The following is a 21,393-nucleotide window of genomic DNA, read 5'->3' as shown; positions in this document are numbered from 1 at the left end:
AGCGCAGGTTTACAAATTGAATCCGATCGTTGTGTTGTTCTTCACTAGACTATTTGTCTGCTATCCCGCCGGCACAATTTTGGGAGATCAGCGCAACATGACTCAAGTTTAAGGTTGTTGTCGCGAAACTGAAGTCTTCTCTGAACGAAGAACCCGTAATGAGCCGTCTTGTCAAATATTAGGGGCTGAGTCCTTCGAAAAAGGCTATTGTTGGCGACACTAACCTGCTCGAGTCGTGACCTTGAAGCGCCGTTTCGGAAAAAGCGACGTCGGCAACCGAACCGAGCTGACCAAGCAAATTCCATTTACACCAAACGGCTATTAAGAACTTTAAGACCATAGCTTACCTTAAAATACACCACCTGACAGCGGCCGCCTCCACATCTTCCGATGAACTGGGCAATGCTCACCTTACAACTTCCTAGGCTAGGCCCACACAACTCACTTTAGAGAGATGCGGCAGTTAACATCGTTTGACGCTCATATTGCTTGCGCGCGGCTGTGTGGTCTTCCCTTGCCAATACCTGTCGCGCATTTGGAAGACTGACTCCATTCCAAGGCCCAAGGCCGGCAGGCAGCCTCCGCAAGGGGTTGTCGCAGACTAATCGGCGAGTCCTTTGATCACTCAACCTCAATGATGCTAATCAATAGGGTTTCTAAAGCCGATTTTTTGTGTATAAGTTGTGGCTCTCGACCCTCTGCCGAGAACCTTTCCGTTATCTTCATCGCACTCTCTAACCTCACAAACCACTCGCTTCTCTACAGTCTCTACAATTTATAGCAACGTCGCCACTGCATCTCTTTGCTTCTGATACCCAAAAATCGTGGCCAATCAAGTCGCATCTTAACAACTCGCCAAAATGCACGCCCGCAACGTTCTCATTCTCGCCCTTGGCGCTGTCGCCTCCGCCCAGAAGTTCGTAGACTTCCCCACCAGCTTGACCTGCAAGACTGGCGCTGGCGGCAAAGAAACTGCCACCATTTCAAAGATCGAAGCCCAGGATGCCGTGAAGGGCCCCAACGGAACCAAGCAGGACGACTCTGCCGCCAACGTTGCTTCTGGCAAGTGCGTCAGCCTCTCTGGCATACCCTTCTACGGAGTAAGTAACAGCATGAGACATCTTCCACATATCTACCTCTGGGACTTTTCATGTGCTAATCGGACTCTTTTCACAGGGCGGCGTTTCTGGCAAGGGAAGCATCTACTTCGCTTACGATAAGGCGAAGGATACATACTACTTCTGCTCGGCGCAAGGAGCTGTTGACGAGTCGGGATGGCCCTCTTCTTGCACGGAGAACTAAGCATGTTAGTTTAAAGTTGAATACCAAGCGAGCATTTGTCATTTTACATCTATTGGAGCCAATTCCGCCTGCATTCTGAGTAGGTATGAAATGATGATTTTTTGACGTACGTTATGAGCAATTTGTCTTGTTGATGCAAACTTTGCTTGGAGTGCAAAGAACTATATGGCTTAACGACTCGGAGTGAGCGGCGCAATTTGTGAGAACGAACAACCTTTGTCAACAAAACGCAATTGAAAGTTATGGCCAGACCGTCCGACAGCAAAGGCGCCGGGTGGGGTCAACCGACGTCGCCCCGAATCAGCGCCGGCCTCCGATGAAGTCCGAATTGTAAGAGGCCCAAGACGCCGGCGGGTCGGGAGCGGGCTGATGAAGAATGCAAGTTGGTAATCGAGCTTCTTATTATCAATCTCGGATTGAACGATTGAGAAACGAAACCTAGACGACTGAATTTTCTTTCACACCGCACTGTTTCTGAGGATGAGTACAAAAAGAGATGTTTTCTCCGGGACTAATTTGTCTCTTGAAACTCTTTTACCTACCATCGAGAGACAAGGACTCACTAAGCGTCTCTAGCCTACATCTTGACTGACACCGAAGTCGTAAGACAACGTTTACTCAATCCTACCAAGAGCTTTCAGAACGACATGTCGCGCGCGATTCTCATCACTGGCGCCACAGGCAAACAAGGCGGTGCCGTTATCAATGCTCTGCTAGCCAGACAGCCATCGGACTTTCTGCTTCTTGCAGTAACGAGAAATGCGCAGTCGACATCTGCCAAACGCCTTACAGCAAAGTCCTCGAACATCAAACTCGTTGAGGGAGACCTTGATGCAACCCCGGCGTTATTTGCTTCCGCAAAGGCCGCTGCCGGAACCGTTCCTCTATGGGGCGTGTATTCCGTTCAGGCAATGGGCGACCAGAAGTCAGACAGCGAGACAAGGCAAGGCAAGGCATTGGTGGACGAATCTATTAAGGCAGGGGTGCGGCACTTTGTCTACAGCAGCGTCGAGCGAGGCGGTGACGAACGGTCTTGGAGCAACCCTACGCCAGTACCACATTTCATCACGAAGCATCAAATCGAACACCACCTCCGCGACAGCGCCGCCAATAGCAAGACCGACATGGGCTGGACGATCCTGCGTCCCGTCATCTTCATGGACAACCTCATGCCAGGCTTCTTCGGCAAAGTGTTCTTCACCATGCTCCGTGACACCATGAAGGAGAAGCCTTTGCAGTGGATCGCGACCAAGGACATCGGCTTCTTCGCGGCTGAGGCGTTCCATGACCCGGCTACCTGGAATCAGAAGGCGGTCGGCCTGGCTGGCGATGAGCTTACCTTCTCGCAAATGAATCAGACTTTCGAGAAGACGACTGGCGCACCCGTCGGGACCACATTTGGAGTGCTAGGCAAAGCTTTGAAGCATGGGGTCTCTGAGATTGGTATCATGGTCAACTGGTTCAAGGACGAAGGCTACAAGGCGAATTTGTCACAGGTCAAGAAAGTCCATCCAGACATTCTTACTATGGGAGCTTGGTTGAAGGAGAGTGCCTTTGTAAAGAAGTGAAAGTATTCAGGCTCAGGATTCAGGAGGGGATTCTATTGCAAAGCTACTTTTGTGAGAGCACTTAGACTAGGTAATGATAGAATTAATGTGGAAGCAACATATTATTCTTCGAAAGCAACGGCCAATTAGTAGTTGCATGTGATATATCATATCGCTAAGTGGTTTTCAGAGGGATGCAAAGCCCGAATGGAACATAAAAGTCCACTTATTGCATCAACGGCTAAAGTTGAACACCCACAGAACCACCTGGTCCAGTGACGTCACCTGCACACATCAGGCAACTCAATCGACTCCAGGACGATCTGCCGGTGAGATGGGCCGATTGTAGCTAATGCGAGCTTGCTAGCCCCTGCCTCAACCTTGCATACAAAAGTCCGACCCGCGCGGGAGAACAACTCTGGGGTCTTCAATCATACCTCACCTTTTTCATGGTGTATCTCATAAGTTGGCGGGCGGAAAGAATTACTGATCTCAAAGAGCGGGCAGCAACTCCACGCACTCTACTCACAAATTGCGATACCCAGCGAATTGCTGCCGATATTACGAAAACTTAAGAGAACTATGTGCTTCTTCAATGCTTGGTAACACAACATGGAAAAGATACGGCTGTTCCCCTATAGTTGGTTCTCTGGTTCTTCGAAAGCGCATTGCAACATCGCGCCCGCACCGGACTAGCCGTAGAAGGCATCCTGCATTTTTCAGTACAACCTTATAACTTAACCTTCCAACTCCGGACTTACCGACAAACAGCAAAACCGGTTTATAGAAGGAGCTATGCTGATCAACGGGTTGGTTGACAATTCTTACAAATAAACTTCAGGGGGTTCTCGGGGCACGCTTCTGAATCGAGTCATGTGGTCTGACTTAAATATGGATAGTTGGGCGGTTCACTGCGGGGATAATGTCGCATGTATACAACTCTACAGTAATTATACAGTACTTCGGAAGACTTAAGCCGACTGTCCTCAATAAGCCAACTCTATTTCTGAGGACCGATCGTCATCGGCCACGGGCTCTCGTGCGATTGGCCTGCAATAGTGGCGCATAGTGGTTAACGAGAGCGAAACCAGAATATCAGACATCGTAAGATCATGGGTGTCTACTGCTAGATGCTACCTTCTAGACTCGATGGAAATGCAACATGGTAAGTAAGATATAAGCCGCCTAGTTCCTCCCTGGTCTTCGATGCGTCAGTTCCTGGTAGTTCATCCCATCTTGACTCTCCAGCCCACCAGCGCAGCATTGTCAGCTTAACTTCGTTCACACATTCTTTCTCGGTCAACAAATCTCAACAATCGCTACCAAAATGAAGTTCGCTGCTGTCTTCCTCCCTCTCATCCCCGCCGCTCTGGCCGGAGAGTGCATTCGCGACGGCGGCTGCCCCGGCTGTGGTCAGGTTGCCAGCGTCAGCTACGTCCAAGACGGAAGCACCTCCACAGCCACGGCTGCCTCCTACGGCTCCGTCACCTTCTCCGACACCACTATCACTGTCAAGAACACGTCCAAGAAATGGCTGTTGTTCTGCAACTACGGCTCGGCCTGCTTCCCCGTTGAGGCCGGCGACACTTGCACCTCCACCCGCCAGTCGTCCGACTCCACCGCTCTCGGACTTCAAGTGTGGTCCCAGTAAAAAGGTAAGTTCTGACCGGCTAAACGTTTCTAGCAGTGAATGTCAACTGACACGGATGCTCAGGGATCTCCAAAACGCGCGTCTGGGATCGGCATGGAAGCATGGCGCTGAAAGCTTGGACAAACGCGCGGGTGTGACAAACTGACAGGAGTCAGGCGGGGTTGGCGGTTCCACGTCCCGCAGTCGTCCCAATTCTGTGCACGGCGCCTGAGATGGCGAGTACGAATACGTGGATTGTACACTTTGTGCCACCTCCACAGGCAAATAGCTGCCAATGCACTTGGTCTGCCAAATGACTGAGGGTGTTTAGAAACCAAGAGACATCGAACAGCATTTACGTTTTTCACGATGAACCAAATGATATCTTGTCTCTTGCTCTGTGCATTGTGATATTTATAGACCATGGCCATTCTCGACGACAGGGTTGATGCTCGTTAAGCTACCCCTTTCCCCTGTCGCGCGATCGGCACCCCTGAGAGGATCTACTTAAGGAGTGACACTATGACCCGGCCTTGTGTTGAAGCTAGACAAGGACACCGAATATGTAGATCAAGTATGTACATGTAAAGGAATTGAAGAAGAAAATGTTGCCACACTTAGGTGACGTTGTCAAAGAAATTGGGTTCAGCAGAAATCGTGAGCCCTAGTTGTTGGCGTCTGCCCGTTATCGTCGCATCCTCAAGACTGCTTGCTCTCGATTCATGTCTCTCGTTCGTCGTTCTTGTATTCGTCTCATGATAGATCTTCAACGTTGAGAAGAACGCTCTGCTTCAAAGGAACAAAGCCTTCTCTTCCGAGTTGCCTCAACAGCTCAACCGCCCGCGATTGGGGTTGCGAAACAACAGAAAGCTCGCGATAGTGATGGAAGTTATCCACGAAAGTCTTCTCCGGGTAGTGCGTGCGCAAAATGTCGAGGACGGTATCAAAATTGAAGGGCTCAGCCCAAGCAAAAATTCTCTCGCTGCGAACGTTTGGGAGCACTGCAGCAGCTACGTGAAGTCGAGCGTTGTCTTCCACGTCGACGAAATACTCTGCAGTCTGTATTAGCTTCTCGTATAAGCAAAGAGTGAACATTTTCCTATGCGCTTACGTGGTGGAATGCTTGCTAGACGGTCCACGTGCGTTCCGTTCCATAGACTCTCGATGAAGGATGAGGTTGACGAATGGCCCTGATTGGCCGCATCCACAGCTCTTCCAAAGTTGGTTCCGGGAAGCACTAACACCCAATCAGCCTCATTGCACAATCCAAGCATCGATAGAACTGCAGGTTGCTTACCGCTGCTGACTATCAAGTCATAACGTCGCCGAATATTTTCGTGATAAAACTTCCACACTGCCATCTCAGCTTCCACCTTACTAGCGGCATATATATGCCACGCTCGCTGAGGGTGGTACGGAGCCTCCCTCCATGCTATTTCCACCGACTCGGTGTTCCAACTGTCGGAGTTCACCTCGATTCCCTTCTTCTCGGGTTGAGGGAGAGCTGCAGCAACGGAAGAGCTGGTGAAAATGAACCGCTTCACACTCGCCGCTTTGTTGGCGGCCTTCAGAGCATTGAGAGCCACAGTGATGCTGCGAGGAATGACGCTCTCGGGATTTGGGCTAAAAGACACCGGGGAAGCGGCATGGATCACAGCAGAGACGCCTGTAAGGGTGTTAGCCTCCCTGAGGTATAAGTAAGAGCTTCGACACATTCACCTTCAACCGCAGCGTCAAAGGCGCCCTCCTTCTCCATGTCCGGCAATGAAACCAACATGAAGTCACCCTTTGGTCTCTGTCGCTTCAGCGCTTCTGGTAGCCAGGCGCATTTCGTAACGTCGCGAACCGTTCCGCGGACGCTAAATCCCAGCTGCAGCAGTTCATTGCAGACATGGGAGCCGATGAAACCGTTTGCACCCGTCACCAGGACCATTGAGCCCTTTGGAATGGCGAATTTTCGTTCCGGAGTCATATTGAAGAAACCTGGGCTGGCGATATTGACTGTCCCTTACAAGGACGACGAGTGCAGAACCACCGTGGCTGTTCGCAGAGCCAAGAAATGTGGCTATTTGTCGAGATGGCTGCGTTGCTGCGCGCGGTGACCGCCAGGCATCCCGTCGAGAACGAAAACGAAAGCAAGCGGATGATTTTATAAACTCTACTGACCTTCCAAGACTTTCTGAATGCATCTTAGGCTCAAAAAAATCTACCCCGCCTTTTTATTTAGATAGAGGTTTCGTGTCTGTCACTTGTGACATTTTTCTGGTGGTTTGAAACAGCCTTTTTGCCAGAGACCGTTGTCGTTGAACGCCAAGTGGGACTCCTGGAAAAGGCCCAAGATGACAGAATGGGACCCAGAGCCGATGCACCCCCACGACATATCGCGAGAGAAGAGATACTCGCGCCGATAAATTAATGCGACAGCAATTGGTTCTTTGCGGATGAGTCGGCATCAGAGGAATTTTTCCATTCCTCTAAAAGTCTCGTCCGAACATTGAGGATTCGTATGGCTGACAATGGGTTCCAAGGGGTTGTAGTTACGCAAGACTTGACATGGGACTCAAACAATACCAGAAACATGAATTTTCCGACTGTCTACCAGAAACGATACACGCTGCAAAGTGCGGTCTTTCTCAATTGCTGGATCCAAATTTGAGGCCTTTTCTTCTTACGTGTATTTTCTTTCGCACCAAAAGTTAGTTTGGCAACTTGATATGCCATGTTGCGGCGATCCCCGCCCCCACTTCGTGACAATTACGTGCAACTTCAGATACTCTGAAATGGCCATATGTTGCAAGGATCTCAAACCCGCCAGTCTGCTTTTACTCAAGCTACGGATTTTCAAACAGGTTGCCATTGTGTGGCACTAGTCGAAAGCGAGAATTTGTCATTTCCTACTCGACCTCCTCCAATTGGCCATTCATATCATCTTTTCCGAAGATGTCAATCGTGCGAGTGCACTGTTAAACTGCCTGGAAGAGGAAAAAGCCTTGAGCCATGGAACAAAAGGCTGCTTACTCGCAGCTTCCAAACTCATTCAAGAGTACCATGATGATTTTAAGGGGGAAAAACAAGGAGCATTTTCTCAAGCTGATTATCCGTAAGAGGCCGTTGCAGGGAGATCAGGAAGTTCATCTTGAACAGAAGTGAGTGAAAAGTCTCTACTGTTTACAATAGCGGGTCCCTCTTGAATTAAAGCATTCATTAGTTCATTAGATTATCATAGTCCTGACTCTACCGGTCTAAAGATCTCGTGATGCTAACTGCCTTAATTCGTCTCCTCGATTTCTAGTCTCGGCCTCTACACAAGTTTGCCACGCTACCTCTTAATACTTCGCAAATTATAGACCCACGTGAAGGGAACCCTAGAATGATACTCTACGCAAATACATCAATTGCTTGCTCGCCATGACACTTACACTATCTTGACGACCCTGCCTGCCCTTAATGGAAATAAAAAGGCCGACTCCTACGACACAATTTTTGACGTCGGTCAAAGGCAATGCGAGCGTCTTTGCACTTGTGCATCATGTAGCAGACCTAGATGAAGCCAGAAATAAGACCATAAGCGCCAAGACATCCAGAACAAGGGTAAGCACTCACACAGTCACACTATGATGGGTTGTGATCGGTCCACATGTTGGCCATGGTCTAGATATAACGTTTTCAAACGCTGCAATGCTACGACTTTATGGTAAGGACGGTATTTGCCGAGAGGACTAACGATCAGGTCCGGGCCGCTGTCCGGGTACGGGGCAAAACTTCGGTCCCGGACGGGGCTCCTCCTCGCTCTCGTATTCCGCAAAGATTGGTCGAATACAGCGGGGAATATGGGGCCCTTAGCGGCTCGCACTTGATCGGAGACCGGCCGTACGCAAACGTCGAATGACATTCCACCTTCAAATAGGCAGTCCCCCTTACGTAGAGGAACCTAATCCTGTGCATTACTCGTGCGGTAGAGTAATTATGTAAGCAGTGTAACCTTTTGTTGGACTCTTGCAAATCTGCCACGATGAACATAATGGCGATGGTCTACCGGTTGAGAGCCGCCGCTCTTCTTTGGCGCTGTATCTTTCAATATCCTAAGCGAAAATATGCAATCGCAGAAGGGGAATGATGCTCCCGCCAACCAATTTTCATGCACGCAATGCCGAACACGGAAACTCAGGTGCGATCGCGCCCGCCCGCGCTGTGGACGGTGCGCGAGGCTTGGGGACAGCTGCGACTATCCACAGTCGAGAAGAGCGAATGTCGGCAGGAGGAAACGCGTGCATGAGCTAGAGGCTAAATTAGGTACGTCAGTTCTGTTTTCACCGCGTATAAACAGACGGGATTTGTGGCAATGTTGTTCTTTGGGAACCAATTAGTCTTCCGCTCATAATCTTATAGAGCAACTTGAGCGTCTGGCAAAGACCGGAGACAACCCTTCTGCCTCTGAAAATGACGAAAGTCCGCCTCAGCAGATCGCCGGTGAGAGTGCCGATTGCTTGATGGGAGACTTGCCGTATGCGACGACATCTACCAGCGGTACTCCAGATCAAAATCAACCCCCACTAAACGACAAAACGTCTTTCACAGATTTACTCTCCCTCGGGCTTTTTGAGCAATCACCGTCTCAAGACGTCATTGAGTTTCTGTGAGAACTGTCACTACCGCCTATTGGTTTGAGATTATTGAAGTCGTTACGTTTCTAACTCTACCGGCAGAACGAGGACCTACTTTGAAAAGTGGCAATACGCTGCGCCAATGTTGCACCCAACTCGGTATACCATGTCGTTGTACTTGCCGCCTCATATGCAGCCTCCAATGTGCCTACAATATATCGTCATGGCCTCCGGCGCAGAAGTAACCAAGACTCACAGGCAGCTCGCCATGCCGTTCTACCATCGCGCAAAGGCATATGTAGAAGCCGATGAAATGAGAGTGAGTTGTGCGGCCCTTTTTAACCGAGACATCGGCGAATTCTAGTTTCATGTGTTGCTGACACAACCCAAAAAAAGGGTGATGGGCAGTTCTTTGCTACTGTAGCACATGCTCAGTGCTGGACACTGATCGCCAACTTTGAAGCCCAGCAACTCTACTTTGCGCAGGCTTCAATGAGTCTTTGCCGAGCCATTAGGATCGGTCAGATGCTTGGCCTTCACCGGGTTGACGGGGAAGGCGTCGATGCGATGTCTTTGCTTCCGCCTCCACAGGACTGGTCCGAGGCAGAGGAGAGACGGAGGACGTGGTGGGTAATTTACTGCTCGGATCGGTTGGTTAGCGGTAGCACGGGCTGGCCGGTAATGATCAACCAGCAAGATGTAAGTAAACAGCATCTAACGCCGGACCGTACCTACCTCGTTGGAGAAGACATGATATCTAAGGTCTGACCGTTCGTGCTCACATAACTTTTTGCAGATTACTACACATCTCCCTGCGTCAGAAACGGCATTTGAAACAGGCGTCGAGGAGCAGACGAGCCCTCTGACGAGCATTCTCCTACAAGAAGGTCGCGACTTCTCCGCCTTTGCAGGACGGGTCCTGGCCGCGGCATCCTTCTTCCAAGCCTTTCAGCACTCGACACGGACACTACCAGACGATGACCTCACCGACCCACGAACAAGTCGGAACTGGAAACGCCATCGTGAGATTGACAACGACCTAGTAGGTCTCCTTGCCGCCCTCCCGGACGACCTGACGCTCCCCCGGAATATCCAAAGCCGCAACGCCACCTTTGTCAACGCCATCATCCACACGTCGGTCATTTTGCTACATAGAGCAGCTCTCGCCAGGATAGAGTCGTCCGGACTGCCGGAGCACATGGCGAAACAGAGCCAGGCACGGTTGATTTGTGCCGCCGAAGAGATTCTGAACATCATCCGAATGATGCCCGATATCACGCAGACGCTCAAGAATCCCATGATGACCTTCTCCATATACACAGCCTCTCTCGTGTTCCTCGAAAACTGGGATACGTCCGCTCAAGACTATCGACGGCAGGATAATCTTGATTTGATCCTTCGCATCATCATACTAGCTGCCAAAGCGTGGAATAATCCCGTCACGAGGTCTACAGCAGTTCAGCTCGCGGTGGATATGCGACAGCGAGGTCTCGAATCCGAGGCAGTTGACAAGGTAAGTATTCGCAAGGCCCTTTCACCCCACCGGGAAATCCCTCACAAGCCTGTACTGATTCAGATCGTGTAGGCAACTGAATTGTCACCAGGCCTTGATATGGAACCTATCATGGCAAAGGGGCTGTCTTCATCCTCCAACTTTGTGTACCAGGTCAAGACCGCGGACGATGCAGCACACGAACATACCTGATTAGTAGCTGAGCCGCAATGACTCTGCTCTTGAAGACTAGCCTATGAAGGACCATCGTTATGTTGGCAGCCCTCAATATTGTAAAAAGTCGAATGCCTGCAAATTGCATCGCTTCAGGTATCTAAAGGCTGCGCCGTCAATTCGCATGTCAAGAATTGGCAGGCAATACATCAGGCAGTAATACAAGACTTTAAACGCTGATTTGCGCGTTGAGGGGCGGCCAAATCACTTGTAAGTTGTTAATGCCAGATTCTGTTTCCACCGTTTCTCGCAGTACGTATCGTGCTTGGCGCTTCGCATAACGGTGTCCCAAGAAGGCCAGCGGACTTTTACCTAATACAAAACGGTCCGTTTACACCACTTCCCTTCCTGTTCATCTGTAAACCAACTCGCTTCAGATCATACACAAATATTCACACACACTCACACACTCACACAAACGTACGCGAAACTAAATCATGGAGGAATGGACAGAGCCCTCCGTCGCCACCCTGCTGGAGAGAATCCTCCCTGAGTACCCAGACTTCAAAATGCTCACACCAGCCACCAAGCGACTTTTCTGGACGCTCAATGGCCCTCTCGAGAGCGCAATTCAGGTCACGCCAAACCACTATTACGAGCCAGGGGACGTGATGGAGCCCTACTTTCGCCCTATATCTGCCGAAGAATCTGCGAGCGGTCTCGAGCCGAGCTGGCACCCTGTATCGCAAGAGTCTCTCATGGCGCCCCCCATCACAACCGTCACCGTCCGAGTCGAGGCACTCGACTCATGGGAAGAGCTCTGGGTCGAGTTGAATCGCTACTGCGTTGCAGATACCTTGATGGATCCCAACCGGCCCCGGGCTAAAGACGTTCAGCTTGAGGTGACGACGGCGGGTACCTTTCTCACGATACACGAGTACATCTCTGTCGTGCACCCGTGGCTCATGGGCATGCGCGAGAGGATTCTAGACGCCTTGGGAAAGCTCGAACGCCAGGCGGGGAAGGTTTTGTGGACGCCCGAAACCAGTTTGGCCGTCCATTTGTTCGGTGGGCCGATTAGAATCGGGACTGAAGACGGGTGGGCTCAATGGCACAGAAAGCCCAGCCCACCGCGAGCGGTCGAAATGACCTTAGCTGAGGACCAGGAGGCCTCGCGACAAGTCATGGAGAGAATGAAGGCGAGATCTGCGGCTCGAATACGTGAGCTGGAAAGGCTTCGCCAAGAAGGGGGAAATTGAGATAGGCTGGTTCATCTGCTGTGTACATGTGTATTCCATTATCCATCGCACTTTTCCCATTTCCTAGCCCACGATAACTAAAATATTGAAAGATGAGAGTTCCAGCACAAATGTGTGATACTTGCTCATTTACCGCGATGGCTCACAACTTGTGTAGAAGGTCTAGAAGGTCCAGCTCCCCACAACTCCAGAGCCTTACTACCGAATGGCATCAGGCAATCGCTTCAATAACCTGTCTCAACAGTACTTGCAGGCACCGGACGGGCAATATCCGTGGCTACAAGTAAACTCGCAGAGGTCCTCATAATAGGCTAGATTCTCAGTGACATTATCATCTGGACAGCCGTGGCGCCCTGTCAGTTCTGGTATACCGTCAGCCGGCTCTGAGGCGGGCCCCGTGCAGACGCATGCACCAGCAGGACAGTGATTGAAGTCACAGCTGTATGAACACAGGCCCTTGAGGTTTTCTGTGATACCTATCGCGTTCGAGCCGCCGGTACAGGCGGGAAAGGGAGCCGCTGTGGAGGTGCCTGTGGTTGTCACAGAGGTCCCGGTGGTTCCCAGAGTCGAGGTTCCTGGGACCGTGGACGTCGAAATGGCCGCAGGCGTGGACGAAGCGGATGTGAGTGTGGACACGGGAGATGTCGAAGTCGAGGCACAGATTCCAAACCCGTCCTGGCTGCGTGGACGTCAGTTTTACCACATTGGCCAAAGATGGAATTCGAGACTCACCACCCTCTCTCAATATGACAGTCGGCAGGCTTCTCACCGCAAATACCGTTCACGTTACAGCACCTCCCCCACTCGGCCGAGCACCTCATTCCCTCCGCGCCACCGCAGGTACCGTCTTTCGTCCACTTTGTGCCAGCCGGCTGTTCGTCCTGCTTCCAAATGTCGCAGTCCCCATTCTGGCAGGCAAAGAGACCACAGAAAGCGTCGCCCGTGCCGCATCGACCGTTTAGGCTGCAGCAACTTCCCCAGCGGCCAGCGCAGACGCGAAAGCCGTAGTCCTGTCCACATGTACCATCGGTGCTATAGACAGTATCGCCCACACAGTCGCCCTCGTAGCAGGTTCCAGGGGCGCAGTCCTCGCTAGGGGGCAATATGTCTTGTTAGTCTCTTGTAGGTAAGGTAATTCATCACATTGGGGTTACAGCCACATACGTCGAATCGCCGCAGGCCCACGTCTCCGAGTTGCAGCACTGCTTGTCGGTTCCGAGACAGGTAGCGTTGTTATGACGAGGGCCGCAGAGACCATCAACAGCCCTAACGGGCTCAATAACTAGGTCAAATAGTCAGTCGATATCATAACAACGCAAAGTAGCGCCCAGTGGTATGTAGGCACTCACACCCTGAGACGCAGTACTCGGTCTGGGGCTTGATGTTACCACAGTCCCTATCAAGACTTGGGTTCAGAGTGAAAAAAAGGTCGCTGGGCATATCGTAGCGCTGAGCAAGCTCCGAGCATGTGTAATAGCTAACGTCTTTTGGGGTATCGGTCCAATACCGGCAGTTGACCTCGCCCGGGTTAACAATGATAAGGGTACCTTCAGTTGGCCCGGAGTCGTCATCGGCCGCGGCAATGCGCATCTGAGAAAGAGAATCCCAGGTATAAGGCTGGCATGACTTCCCGTCTTGAGCTGAGGAGAGATGTGACAAGACAAGAGAGGAGGCCATGGCCAGCGAAAGGGCGGCACCGGGGCGCGAGATTGCAGCACCGAAACTGAACGACCCCATGGTATCCTCTTGTGCTTGCAGCTTGTACGAACGGTCTTTCTGCAGAAGGAGGTTCTAACGGAGCCCTATTCGACCTCGGGGGTTCGGATTGATAGTTAAAAGGGCTCGATCGGCTTGAATGACCTCCATTCTTGCCGCGCTCCCATTGCCCTGCGCCGCTCGGTACTGCCACTGCATATTTTCATTTCCTATACGAGAGGCACGGCTGAGAGCTCCCCTGCGACAGATATGAAGAGAGTTTCCGGAATTCTCTGTTGATTGGCTTGTGTTGTGGGCAATTTGGATCTTGGCGTTGGTGGTGTTGGGTCGAGAGCCGAGAGCCCGCTTTGCTTCTCGACGACGGAGTCCATTCAATGAATAGGCGGGGCAAGCAACATCTGACCTACCTTATCAAGACAGTGCCATGGTTCATCATCTTATTCCAGCACAAACTTGTCACAAGCAGCAGGTGAGTCGTGGTAAAAGCGTGTAACCATGAGGCACAGCACCGCTTGTGTGACCGGCTAAAGTACCTTGGCATGGAGGTACCGTTGAAAACGGTGGAATCGGTTGATCCGTGTGGCACAATTTAGGCAATATGTGCCCCACAATTTGAGCATGTTCTGCCAAAGTTCCGTCCCGCCCCCTCCAAAGACCCTTAAAAGACGCTTGTCGAGTCGACCACCGTTGGCGATTGAGGAATATCCGCTCCGCAAAACCCGATGATAGGAGGTAAGTGGAGGCTAGAAGGACAGGGCACGCAGCAGCATTGCGTCTCCTCTCCAGGGAAACGCGCCGCGAGGTCTCCAGCTGCCCTTAATCATGGCCAAGCAGAGATGCGCATTCTCAAATGGGCTCACTTACATCGGCAATGCAGCCGTGATCTCTAAGATCGACACTAAAACTGGCACGGATAGTGACCATTTATTCATCTTCTAAGCGGTGAGGTGCGGGCTCATCATCAACTGAGGCGATGACGGGAGCCCCGATCAAGCCGACACGAGTGCCCTGGACACGTCACGGGCCCAGCTCCGAGGAGGCTCTGAAGCGCGTGCGTCCCGGTCATCATCGCGTAGTCGACCATATCCCGGCCGAGTTCAATAGCTACTCCGTGATAATCGAGCCGGATTTCAGGGAACTGACTGATTCGGGGATGCGGGCTGCTGGCTCGGCCGACCTATACATGCTCGAGGCCGGTACTTATCACCGGAGTAATTATGGACGAGAGCTGCCGGTGCCCTCCGAGACGACCCCCGCTCCTCAAAATCACCGATGAGATCGCCTAGGTCGCCGCACTCCTGACCAAAGTCGAAACAGAACAGTATTCAGGGCCCCGAGCCACCAGTCAATATTACGCAACGCACTGCCGCCGACTCATACTGGATGGAGTCCATCGCCCCCAAAGGCGTTGTCCCCTACGGCGATGATCTCTCTTGCGCATAATTCTGCGTTACAATTTCCTACGGCGCCATCAACAACTGCGTAACTAACAATACCACCCCCATCAAGCGGGCCATTAACGACGGGCGGCGTTGCGGCGAGAAATGCAACGGCTTGACGGTCAAGAACGCCATCGTCTATTTCCCCCTCACGCAGCACAATACCTCTTCCCTCAGAGGCGTAGATCATCGGCGATACCACCAGCCGCCCAGAACCGACCACTTTCAAGCCCTCCAGCGGTCTCGCGGTACTTTCAACAGACAAGTACACCGGTACCGCGACTGGTCCAGACGGGCACGGTTAGCAGTAGCGTGTCAACACGGCCAATCTGCACCGCCAGACCTGCAACGACATCATCGACGTCTGCCCAGCGCCGCCCTCAGAGGATGCGGCATGACTCAACTACTAGATAACCCAGGCCACCAGGTCAGAAAGGACTGAGGTTGGGTGTGGAAGTCGATAACCATGATCGATGTGAACAAAGGCCTCGAGTTTGTGCCTGACTATCCCGACGACAGCGTTCGGCCATCGTTGACCATGGGCTCGTCCTTCACAAACGTCGATGCCGTCGTCGCTATTCAGCCGCCGTCGTCTCAAACCGTCTCGGGAAGTACCGGCCTCGGTATCGAGAACACCGCCATGTCGGGTGTCACCACCGCCGTCGTCGACACGAATGGCAACTCCCTGCTGGCCGCGTTTACCAGGCTTGGCGAGTGGGTGCTGGGCCCCGCGTATTCGAGCTCAGCCGATGCTAGTACGCGCTCCTTTTCATCTGCGCCGTGCTCATTAACTGGGATATGGCTACTGATGCAAAGGGATCAGCGACTCTCTTGGACGACCACGTCCGGATCGGTGGTGCGACGGGTACCGACTTGACGCCTATTGAGAGTGCCCGGTTTTGACCTCTGGTATCCGCCCAAGCTGAAATTATTCTCCCTCTGATGATGCAAAATACGCCAGGCGCATCGTGATATTTCGAGAACATGTTGCTGTGGGTGGCTGACCATATAATTGATGACCCAGACCTGGAAGACGCCAACAACACCATGGTACAGAACTCGATCTACGTTGTCCGCGGCCTGCTTGTCGAGAGCACCGGGGCCACATGGCTGTACGGCACGGCATTAGAGCACGCGGTCTTGTACCAATACCGCTTTCGTAATGCCGCGAGCGTCTTCGCCGCCATGATCGAAGCAGAGTGACCGTACTACAAGCCAACCCCAAATCCGCCTGCCCCTTTGGCTAGCTCCGTCGGCCTCTTCCCTGGTGACCCGGACTACTCCTGTGCCGTTGGCGACGAGTTCAGTGGTTGCGATGAATCGTGGGCCGTTGTGATGCGCGGCTGCGAGGATATCGTCATTGCTGGCGCTGGCCTGTACTCGTGGTTCTCGACCTACGCCCATGATTGTATCGGTGGACAGCTCTGCCAGAAGGCACACGAAGGCGCGACTACTGCCGTCAATTACTCACTCATGACCGTCAGCCGGGACGCGTGGACGAGTACAATCATGGTGCGGTCCATGGCGCTATCCAAGTTGGGCTTCGAGGTAATGACAATCGGGGGTTCCAACGTGAAGAGGGACAGCGGCAGCCTGAACTGCCGAGCCTTTGAGGACTTCTGGCCCGTTCCCGCTACGACTGCCGCTTGGCCCGTCGTTATTTACAATGGCCCGGATGGTAAAGAGCCAACGGCGAGCCCCAAAGCGCCTTATCCGACGCAGCCTCCGTCCATCGAGCCTGGCTCGCCACCGCCGCAAAACGGCGCCTGGCCAGCAAAAGCCCTCCGGCCGCGTATGGCCGCCGCTGTAGACCCCAACAAGGAGCTGGACGATCGCCTCAAGGACTGGATGTGCCGGCAGGCTGCCGAGTCACCCAGTTACTACGACATGGACATGCTGGACTGCCCGGGAAGGGGTGGAAACAACAACGACTCGGGACAGATGCCGATGGGTGACGGCACTGGCTGGGACGTCCCCAAGATCTCGAACAACGGCACCATGAGCCTGCCTGGTTTTTTCCCCTGGGGCTCAATGTTGAGTGAGCTCGGGCGCATGTGCGAACAGCCGCTTGAATCGAAGACCACCACCACCACCAGGGCGCAGACGACTCAGCCTTCCCAGCCCACAGCAAAGCCGCTCAAGCAGCCCGACGCCAAGCACAACAGTGTGAAATGCTACGGCGAGGGGCGCAAGATGAGCAACATCCGGCTGCAGAACGGCATCAACTCCTTCTGCAAGAACATTGGCTCCGACGTTGGCGTCCAGGCCCGCGACCTAGATGGCAGGGCCGCCGCCGGGCAGCAGCAGCTCCTGGGCGGCTACAAGAAGGAGTCCATCAAGCCCTTTTCTGGACAGGAGGAGATTAGCTTCAGCTTCGAGGTGCTCAACGGCTGCTCGTGGACGTTCAGCATGGACGAGTGTACGCGCTACTTCAAGACGCCCGTCGATAGCTGTAACTGTGGAGGGGAGAATGGTAAGCAGGGCGGGTATGGGAGTAACAACTGCCTTAGGTGGAAGACTGATCCGAATCGCTCGGCGTACTAGTGGTTCTCGAGAAGGACAGCCTTTGTGATCGAGTGTTCTTTTGTGAGTTCTTGTATATCTATTTAGTCCAGATTCTCTTTGAACATGTTAGTTGCTCAATATTTCAGATACTTAGATATTCACGAAATAGGTAATAAGAAGGCTTCATGATGTCAACTGACGGGGCGTAAGGTGATTTTGGCTATTTACCTCCAGGCACCAAGCCCGTGAGGACTCAAGAGACTGAGACTAAATGCTTGAGAGACAGATATGCCTCAGCAAGTAGCCGGGAAGGTTCTTCGTCCCCCTCCCTTCGCCCCTCTCTCAAAAAACACGACACTTGACGGTGGGATCACAAGTATCAGCACACGCCAAAATCAGCTTCGTCGTGAGGATGTCTTCAGCAAAAGGACAGGAAAATAATCTTGCCACTTGAACTACTGCCCCACAGCACAAGGCAACCGAGACAGCAAAAATTTGGCATCAAGCGCGCAAACTTCACAATCGACTCACGAGCATAACATCCTCGAAAGCGACATCGAATAATTGGCAACCTCTTCCATGTCTTGCGTTACTTAATACACAGAGCCGCATGGCATGGCATGGCATGGCATGCACTGCAACTCAGCTCACACATACACGCCGGATGGCTAATTACCGTAGCCGAGCTGGGGCCCCCTTTCTACCGCACCAGCAGGCACCCTTCAAGAACATGACCAGCGTAAGAGAAACTTGTCTATCGCATCCGGAATCATTGCTAAAAAGGCCCTCCCTTCTTCCGCCCCCCTAGCGCCGTCCCCCCGTCCATTAATGAATCAGTAAAATCAAGTTGCCCGCAGTGTCTCTAAACCACTGGTTGGATTTGTAGTGGCGGGTCGGCACGTCGGCACACCGGGTGAGAAGTTTGGATAACACAACAAGTAGACATAGCGTTGTTACATGCCATCAAAGTCGCCGCCAAGGTCGTCCTCGTCCAGATCTCCCTCCTGTATCTCCTTGGCCATCTCACGCTCGCGTTCGCGCGCCTCCTGGGCATTCTTCAACTCCAAGCGATGCTGGTTCATGGGGAATCGCATGGCCTAAAAACGGTACTGTTAGAGTGTAATTCCACATGGAAGTGTGCGGGAAAACTCACCTTGACGCTCTCGTCGTGGAGAGCCAAGCATGCGCGAATTCTGTCGTGGAAGGCTTCACCGGGCTCCCGCGTAGCGTAGACATCGCCGACCTCCTTGCTCTTCATGTATCCATGCTCGCGGTCTAGGGTAGCTTCGATAACACCGTCGCGGATGGCCTTGGCGACAATGTACTCGGCCGACTCTTCGCTACCAAGGTCGAGGCGGATGCAGATGTCGCGCAGGGAAATGCGAGAGTACGACAGAGACATCATACGGATACCGGTCTTGATGACGTTCTGGCGGAGGCGGAGGATCAGGCTGTAGGTGCCGTCGCGGCGGAAGGTGTCGGCGTGATCCGCGATGATGGTCTCGAAGTTCTGGACCTTGCCAACCCGGACGGCCTGGACAAGGAGGAAATAAGGGTGCAGAGAGAGCTCCAAGGTAGGCTGGCGGAAAGTAGATCTCTCGGGAATATCACCCATCAACAGTTCAACCACCAACAGAAGCTTGGTCGCCGTCTGTGAGAAGCCCACCGCGCAGGCACTTGATGGAGCCTTTCTTGTCGCAGCTGTGAGGTGCTCGTGTGCCTCGGTGTATCTCAGCTGAATGGCGCGGATGCGTCCAAGGTAGTACAGGAAGCGTGCGACCTGGTTGTTGGCCGCGTTCTCGGGGAACTGGGTATGGGATACGAGCAGGTCGGCCTGCGCAATGTGAGACGTCAACAAATAGCTGCGAAGCAAAAGCACAATAACCGAGGCTTGCGTGTCGATATCCTTGCGGAGAACGGCGGTCCGCAGAGCAGCCAGGAGAGTGGGTCGAATAGCGACGACCGGAGACTGGGGAGAAGGAGGCTGAGGAGCGAGGCTTTCGCAGAACATTGAGTAGTAGAAGTAGACCTTGGCGGAAAGGGAGTCTAGTGTACGGCGGTTAAGCGTGTGGATACGGTCAGTGAGCTGCTTAGAGAACTCGGCTCCGTGTTGGAACTGCTTGGTGTCGTAGAGGTGGACCTGGATCAGAATGCCGAGGAAGATGTCAATCTCGGGAATTATCTCCTTCGCCTCCTTCTTCTGGCCGTTCTTCGTCTTCGTAGGCTCGCTGTCTACCTCCATCTCCGGTCCGCTGGAGCGGCCGAGGGGTACGTTCTCGCGACCGATGGCGATCAGAAGCTGCTTGGCGACATTCCCGGAGGCAACGGTCGCGGGGAAGCTCTCGGCAATGGCCTGGGCGATGATATCGGGTGTCAGGCGCTTGCGGATGGTGGAAATCGACCGCAGGGCTCGGAGAGAGAATCTGGCATCGAAGAGCGCGACTGCGCGGTCCAGCAGAGCGAAATTGCTCTTGATGTCTGTAGAATTGACATCTGTCAGCCTTCTGGGTTGTTTGCGGACACATCAAGAGCTTCAGAACTGATCAAGCATAACGTACCTGCTACAGCCTGCACCACGGGGTCAACCTTGACCTCTGCGTCATCTGCTCCAGCCTCGTCACCCATCGCAACGTCCCCGTCAGCGTCCGCCGGGGGAGCAGCCGCCTTCTTGGACGGTGGGACAACAACAGTCATCTCTTCGTCACCGTCCTTTGCTCCCTTCTTGCCCTTGCTCTTTGAGTCGGCGTCCTTGTTGTTCTTACGAACCCCGTTCTCGAGGGGATCCTTCCCGCTGCGTGAAGGTGTTTTGCCCGGCATTTTTGCTCAACCGGGTGTGCGTTGCTATGCTGTGGGCAGTGTATTGAGTGCTGCTAGGGATGGCAGCAGTCGGATATGATCGTGGAGTCGCGCCCGGGGAGGAGAGTGCGGGCGGGTTGTTTTGCTTAGATATGGCGTCCCGTCGGGTGCTTCGTCTGAAAGCAAGGTATTGAGGGAGAGAAAGTCAGGTGACACAGATTGAAAAAGCGTCAGGACGAGCGGGAGTCGATATCGGAGCTCTGTGAGAGTCGGCTGTCGTTGATGGGAATGTGTGGTTGCTGTTTGACTGTTTGCCTCGTGATGCAGGAAGGTCCGATGGATGGAAGCTCAAAGATTGAATACCTGAGGCTTAGGTTGCTGCTTCCAGGCTCTGGGGGGGACGACACAGACCGGGCAAGCACATCACCCACCACACTAGCCGGTGCTCGGTAGCGGGTACAAAGGTGTGGACCCAACGCGAAGCAGAAACAGCTATCCTTGGGAGGGCTCAGCTATCGTAGTTTGTACACTCTACCTAGTATTACTTAGCGAGTGAGATTGCCGGGCCTGCTGAAAGCGTGGAGCAACCCCCCCAACACCCAACACCGAACGAGGCAAAGGCCACCAGGTCCGAAGCGGGAGTGACGTTGTCGATGCTGCCTGCCTCAGCTGCGTCGTCGCGGTGCCTTTTTTTTGTGCCACACTTATGCACGCCCCAGCTACCTGAATTATGTAACTATTCAGGGTCCGTTGCCGAAGCTCCCAATCCCGCCAACGAAGCTGCAGGCATATGTTGAACCTGATCTATATGGCATATCACCTGAATTGGCATTGCACGCAACCTCCTGATTTCTTGCCGTCAAACTCCACTCTTCCTCCGAATCTATATCACGCTCTAGGTTTGTCAGAATGCCAACGCCACCTTCATA

At 52.9% G+C, this 21,393-nt stretch overlaps 10 protein-coding genes across 10 annotated transcripts; 7 read left to right on the top strand and 3 right to left on the bottom strand.

Annotated features, from left to right (window-relative positions):
• Nucleotides 1–368: 368 nt before the first annotated feature.
• On the top strand, nucleotides 369–1,302 carry HER10_EVM0005743 (uncharacterized protein; the record flags this gene model as incomplete). Its single annotated transcript, XM_035475347.1, has 2 exons — nucleotides 369–1,100; nucleotides 1,177–1,302. Exons 1-2 carry the CDS (start codon nucleotides 861–863, stop codon nucleotides 1,300–1,302), a joined length of 366 nt encoding a protein of 121 aa, XP_035328019.1. The 5' UTR covers nucleotides 369–860.
• Nucleotides 1,303–1,949: 647 nt separating this feature from the next.
• HER10_EVM0002302 (nucleoside-diphosphate-sugar epimerase family protein) lies at nucleotides 1,950–2,870 on the top strand (the record flags this gene model as incomplete). The annotated part of the gene is made up of 1 exon (XM_035472019.1): nucleotides 1,950–2,870. One exon carries the CDS (start codon nucleotides 1,950–1,952, stop codon nucleotides 2,868–2,870), a length of 921 nt encoding a protein of 306 aa, XP_035327672.1.
• Nucleotides 2,871–3,813: 943 nt separating this feature from the next.
• On the top strand, nucleotides 3,814–5,006 carry HER10_EVM0004720 (uncharacterized protein). The gene has a single exon (XM_035474354.1). It carries the CDS (start codon nucleotides 4,177–4,179, stop codon nucleotides 4,498–4,500), a length of 324 nt encoding a protein of 107 aa, XP_035327923.1. The 5' UTR covers nucleotides 3,814–4,176; the 3' UTR covers nucleotides 4,501–5,006.
• Nucleotides 5,007–5,232: 226 nt separating this feature from the next.
• On the bottom strand, nucleotides 5,233–6,451 carry HER10_EVM0001664 (NAD dependent epimerase/dehydratase; the record flags this gene model as incomplete). The annotated part of the gene is made up of 4 exons (XM_035471404.1): nucleotides 5,233–5,531; nucleotides 5,591–5,716; nucleotides 5,777–6,145; nucleotides 6,199–6,451. 4 exons carry the CDS (start codon nucleotides 6,449–6,451, stop codon nucleotides 5,233–5,235), a joined length of 1,047 nt encoding a protein of 348 aa, XP_035327622.1.
• A 2,774-nt stretch (nucleotides 6,452–9,225) lies between these two features.
• Nucleotides 9,226–10,788, top strand: HER10_EVM0003661 (binuclear zinc transcription factor; the record flags this gene model as incomplete). The annotated part of the gene is made up of 4 exons (XM_035473327.1): nucleotides 9,226–9,402; nucleotides 9,480–9,782; nucleotides 9,880–10,596; nucleotides 10,669–10,788. The coding sequence occupies 4 exons, from the start codon at nucleotides 9,226–9,228 to the stop codon at nucleotides 10,786–10,788; spliced, it is 1,317 nt and encodes a 438-aa protein (XP_035327818.1).
• Nucleotides 10,789–11,246: 458 nt separating this feature from the next.
• HER10_EVM0001635 (uncharacterized protein) lies at nucleotides 11,247–12,008 on the top strand (the record flags this gene model as incomplete). The annotated part of the gene is made up of 1 exon (XM_035471378.1): nucleotides 11,247–12,008. The coding sequence occupies one exon, from the start codon at nucleotides 11,247–11,249 to the stop codon at nucleotides 12,006–12,008; it is 762 nt and encodes a 253-aa protein (XP_035327619.1).
• A 433-nt stretch (nucleotides 12,009–12,441) lies between these two features.
• On the bottom strand, nucleotides 12,442–14,046 carry HER10_EVM0012042 (uncharacterized protein; the record flags this gene model as incomplete). The annotated part of the gene is made up of 4 exons (XM_035481446.1): nucleotides 13,358–14,046; nucleotides 13,173–13,290; nucleotides 12,794–13,100; nucleotides 12,442–12,687 (listed from the first exon to the last, which is right to left on the bottom strand). The coding sequence occupies exons 1-4, from the start codon at nucleotides 13,743–13,745 to the stop codon at nucleotides 12,442–12,444; spliced, it is 1,059 nt and encodes a 352-aa protein (XP_035328572.1). The 5' UTR covers nucleotides 13,746–14,046.
• Nucleotides 14,047–15,629: 1,583 nt separating this feature from the next.
• HER10_EVM0004950 (putative LysM domain-containing protein) lies at nucleotides 15,630–16,066 on the top strand (the record flags this gene model as incomplete). Its single annotated transcript, XM_035474576.1, has 2 exons — nucleotides 15,630–15,918; nucleotides 15,987–16,066. The coding sequence occupies 2 exons, from the start codon at nucleotides 15,630–15,632 to the stop codon at nucleotides 16,064–16,066; spliced, it is 369 nt and encodes a 122-aa protein (XP_035327945.1).
• Nucleotides 16,067–17,050: 984 nt separating this feature from the next.
• On the top strand, nucleotides 17,051–17,724 carry HER10_EVM0001086 (uncharacterized protein; the record flags this gene model as incomplete). The annotated part of the gene is made up of 1 exon (XM_035470846.1): nucleotides 17,051–17,724. One exon carries the CDS (start codon nucleotides 17,051–17,053, stop codon nucleotides 17,705–17,707), a length of 657 nt encoding a protein of 218 aa, XP_035327569.1. The 3' UTR covers nucleotides 17,708–17,724.
• A 527-nt stretch (nucleotides 17,725–18,251) lies between these two features.
• On the bottom strand, nucleotides 18,252–20,912 carry HER10_EVM0003494 (uncharacterized protein). Its single transcript, XM_035473169.1, has 3 exons — nucleotides 20,227–20,912; nucleotides 18,822–20,146; nucleotides 18,252–18,765 (listed from the first exon to the last, which is right to left on the bottom strand). Exons 1-3 carry the CDS (start codon nucleotides 20,483–20,485, stop codon nucleotides 18,622–18,624), a joined length of 1,728 nt encoding a protein of 575 aa, XP_035327798.1. The 5' UTR covers nucleotides 20,486–20,912; the 3' UTR covers nucleotides 18,252–18,621.
• Nucleotides 20,913–21,393: the final 481 nt, after the last annotated feature.

The sequence above is a fragment of the Colletotrichum scovillei genome (assembly GCF_011075155.1).
Source record: "Colletotrichum scovillei strain TJNH1 chromosome Unknown Contig00010, whole genome shotgun sequence".
Lineage (NCBI taxonomy): Eukaryota > Fungi > Ascomycota > Sordariomycetes > Glomerellales > Glomerellaceae > Colletotrichum > Colletotrichum scovillei.
The sequence above is the reverse complement of the archived record's forward strand: the minus strand, read 5'-3'. Positions and strand labels throughout refer to the sequence as shown.

Coding starts and splice junctions, on each gene's coding strand:
- HER10_EVM0004720 (XM_035474354.1), top strand. CDS start 4,177: ATGAAGTTCGCTGCTGTCTTCCTCCCTCTCATCCCCGCCGCTCTGGCC.
- HER10_EVM0003494 (XM_035473169.1), bottom strand. CDS start 20,485: ATGCCGGGCAAAACACCTTCACGCAGCGGGAAGGATCCCCTCGAGAAC. Junction 20,147..20,226: donor CGTGGTGCAGGCTGTAGCAG/GTACGTTATGCT, acceptor TCAATTCTACAG/ACATCAAGAGCAATTTCGCT. Junction 18,766..18,821: donor TCCACGACGAGAGCGTCAAG/GTGAGTTTTCCC, acceptor TACCGTTTTTAG/GCCATGCGATTCCCCATGAA.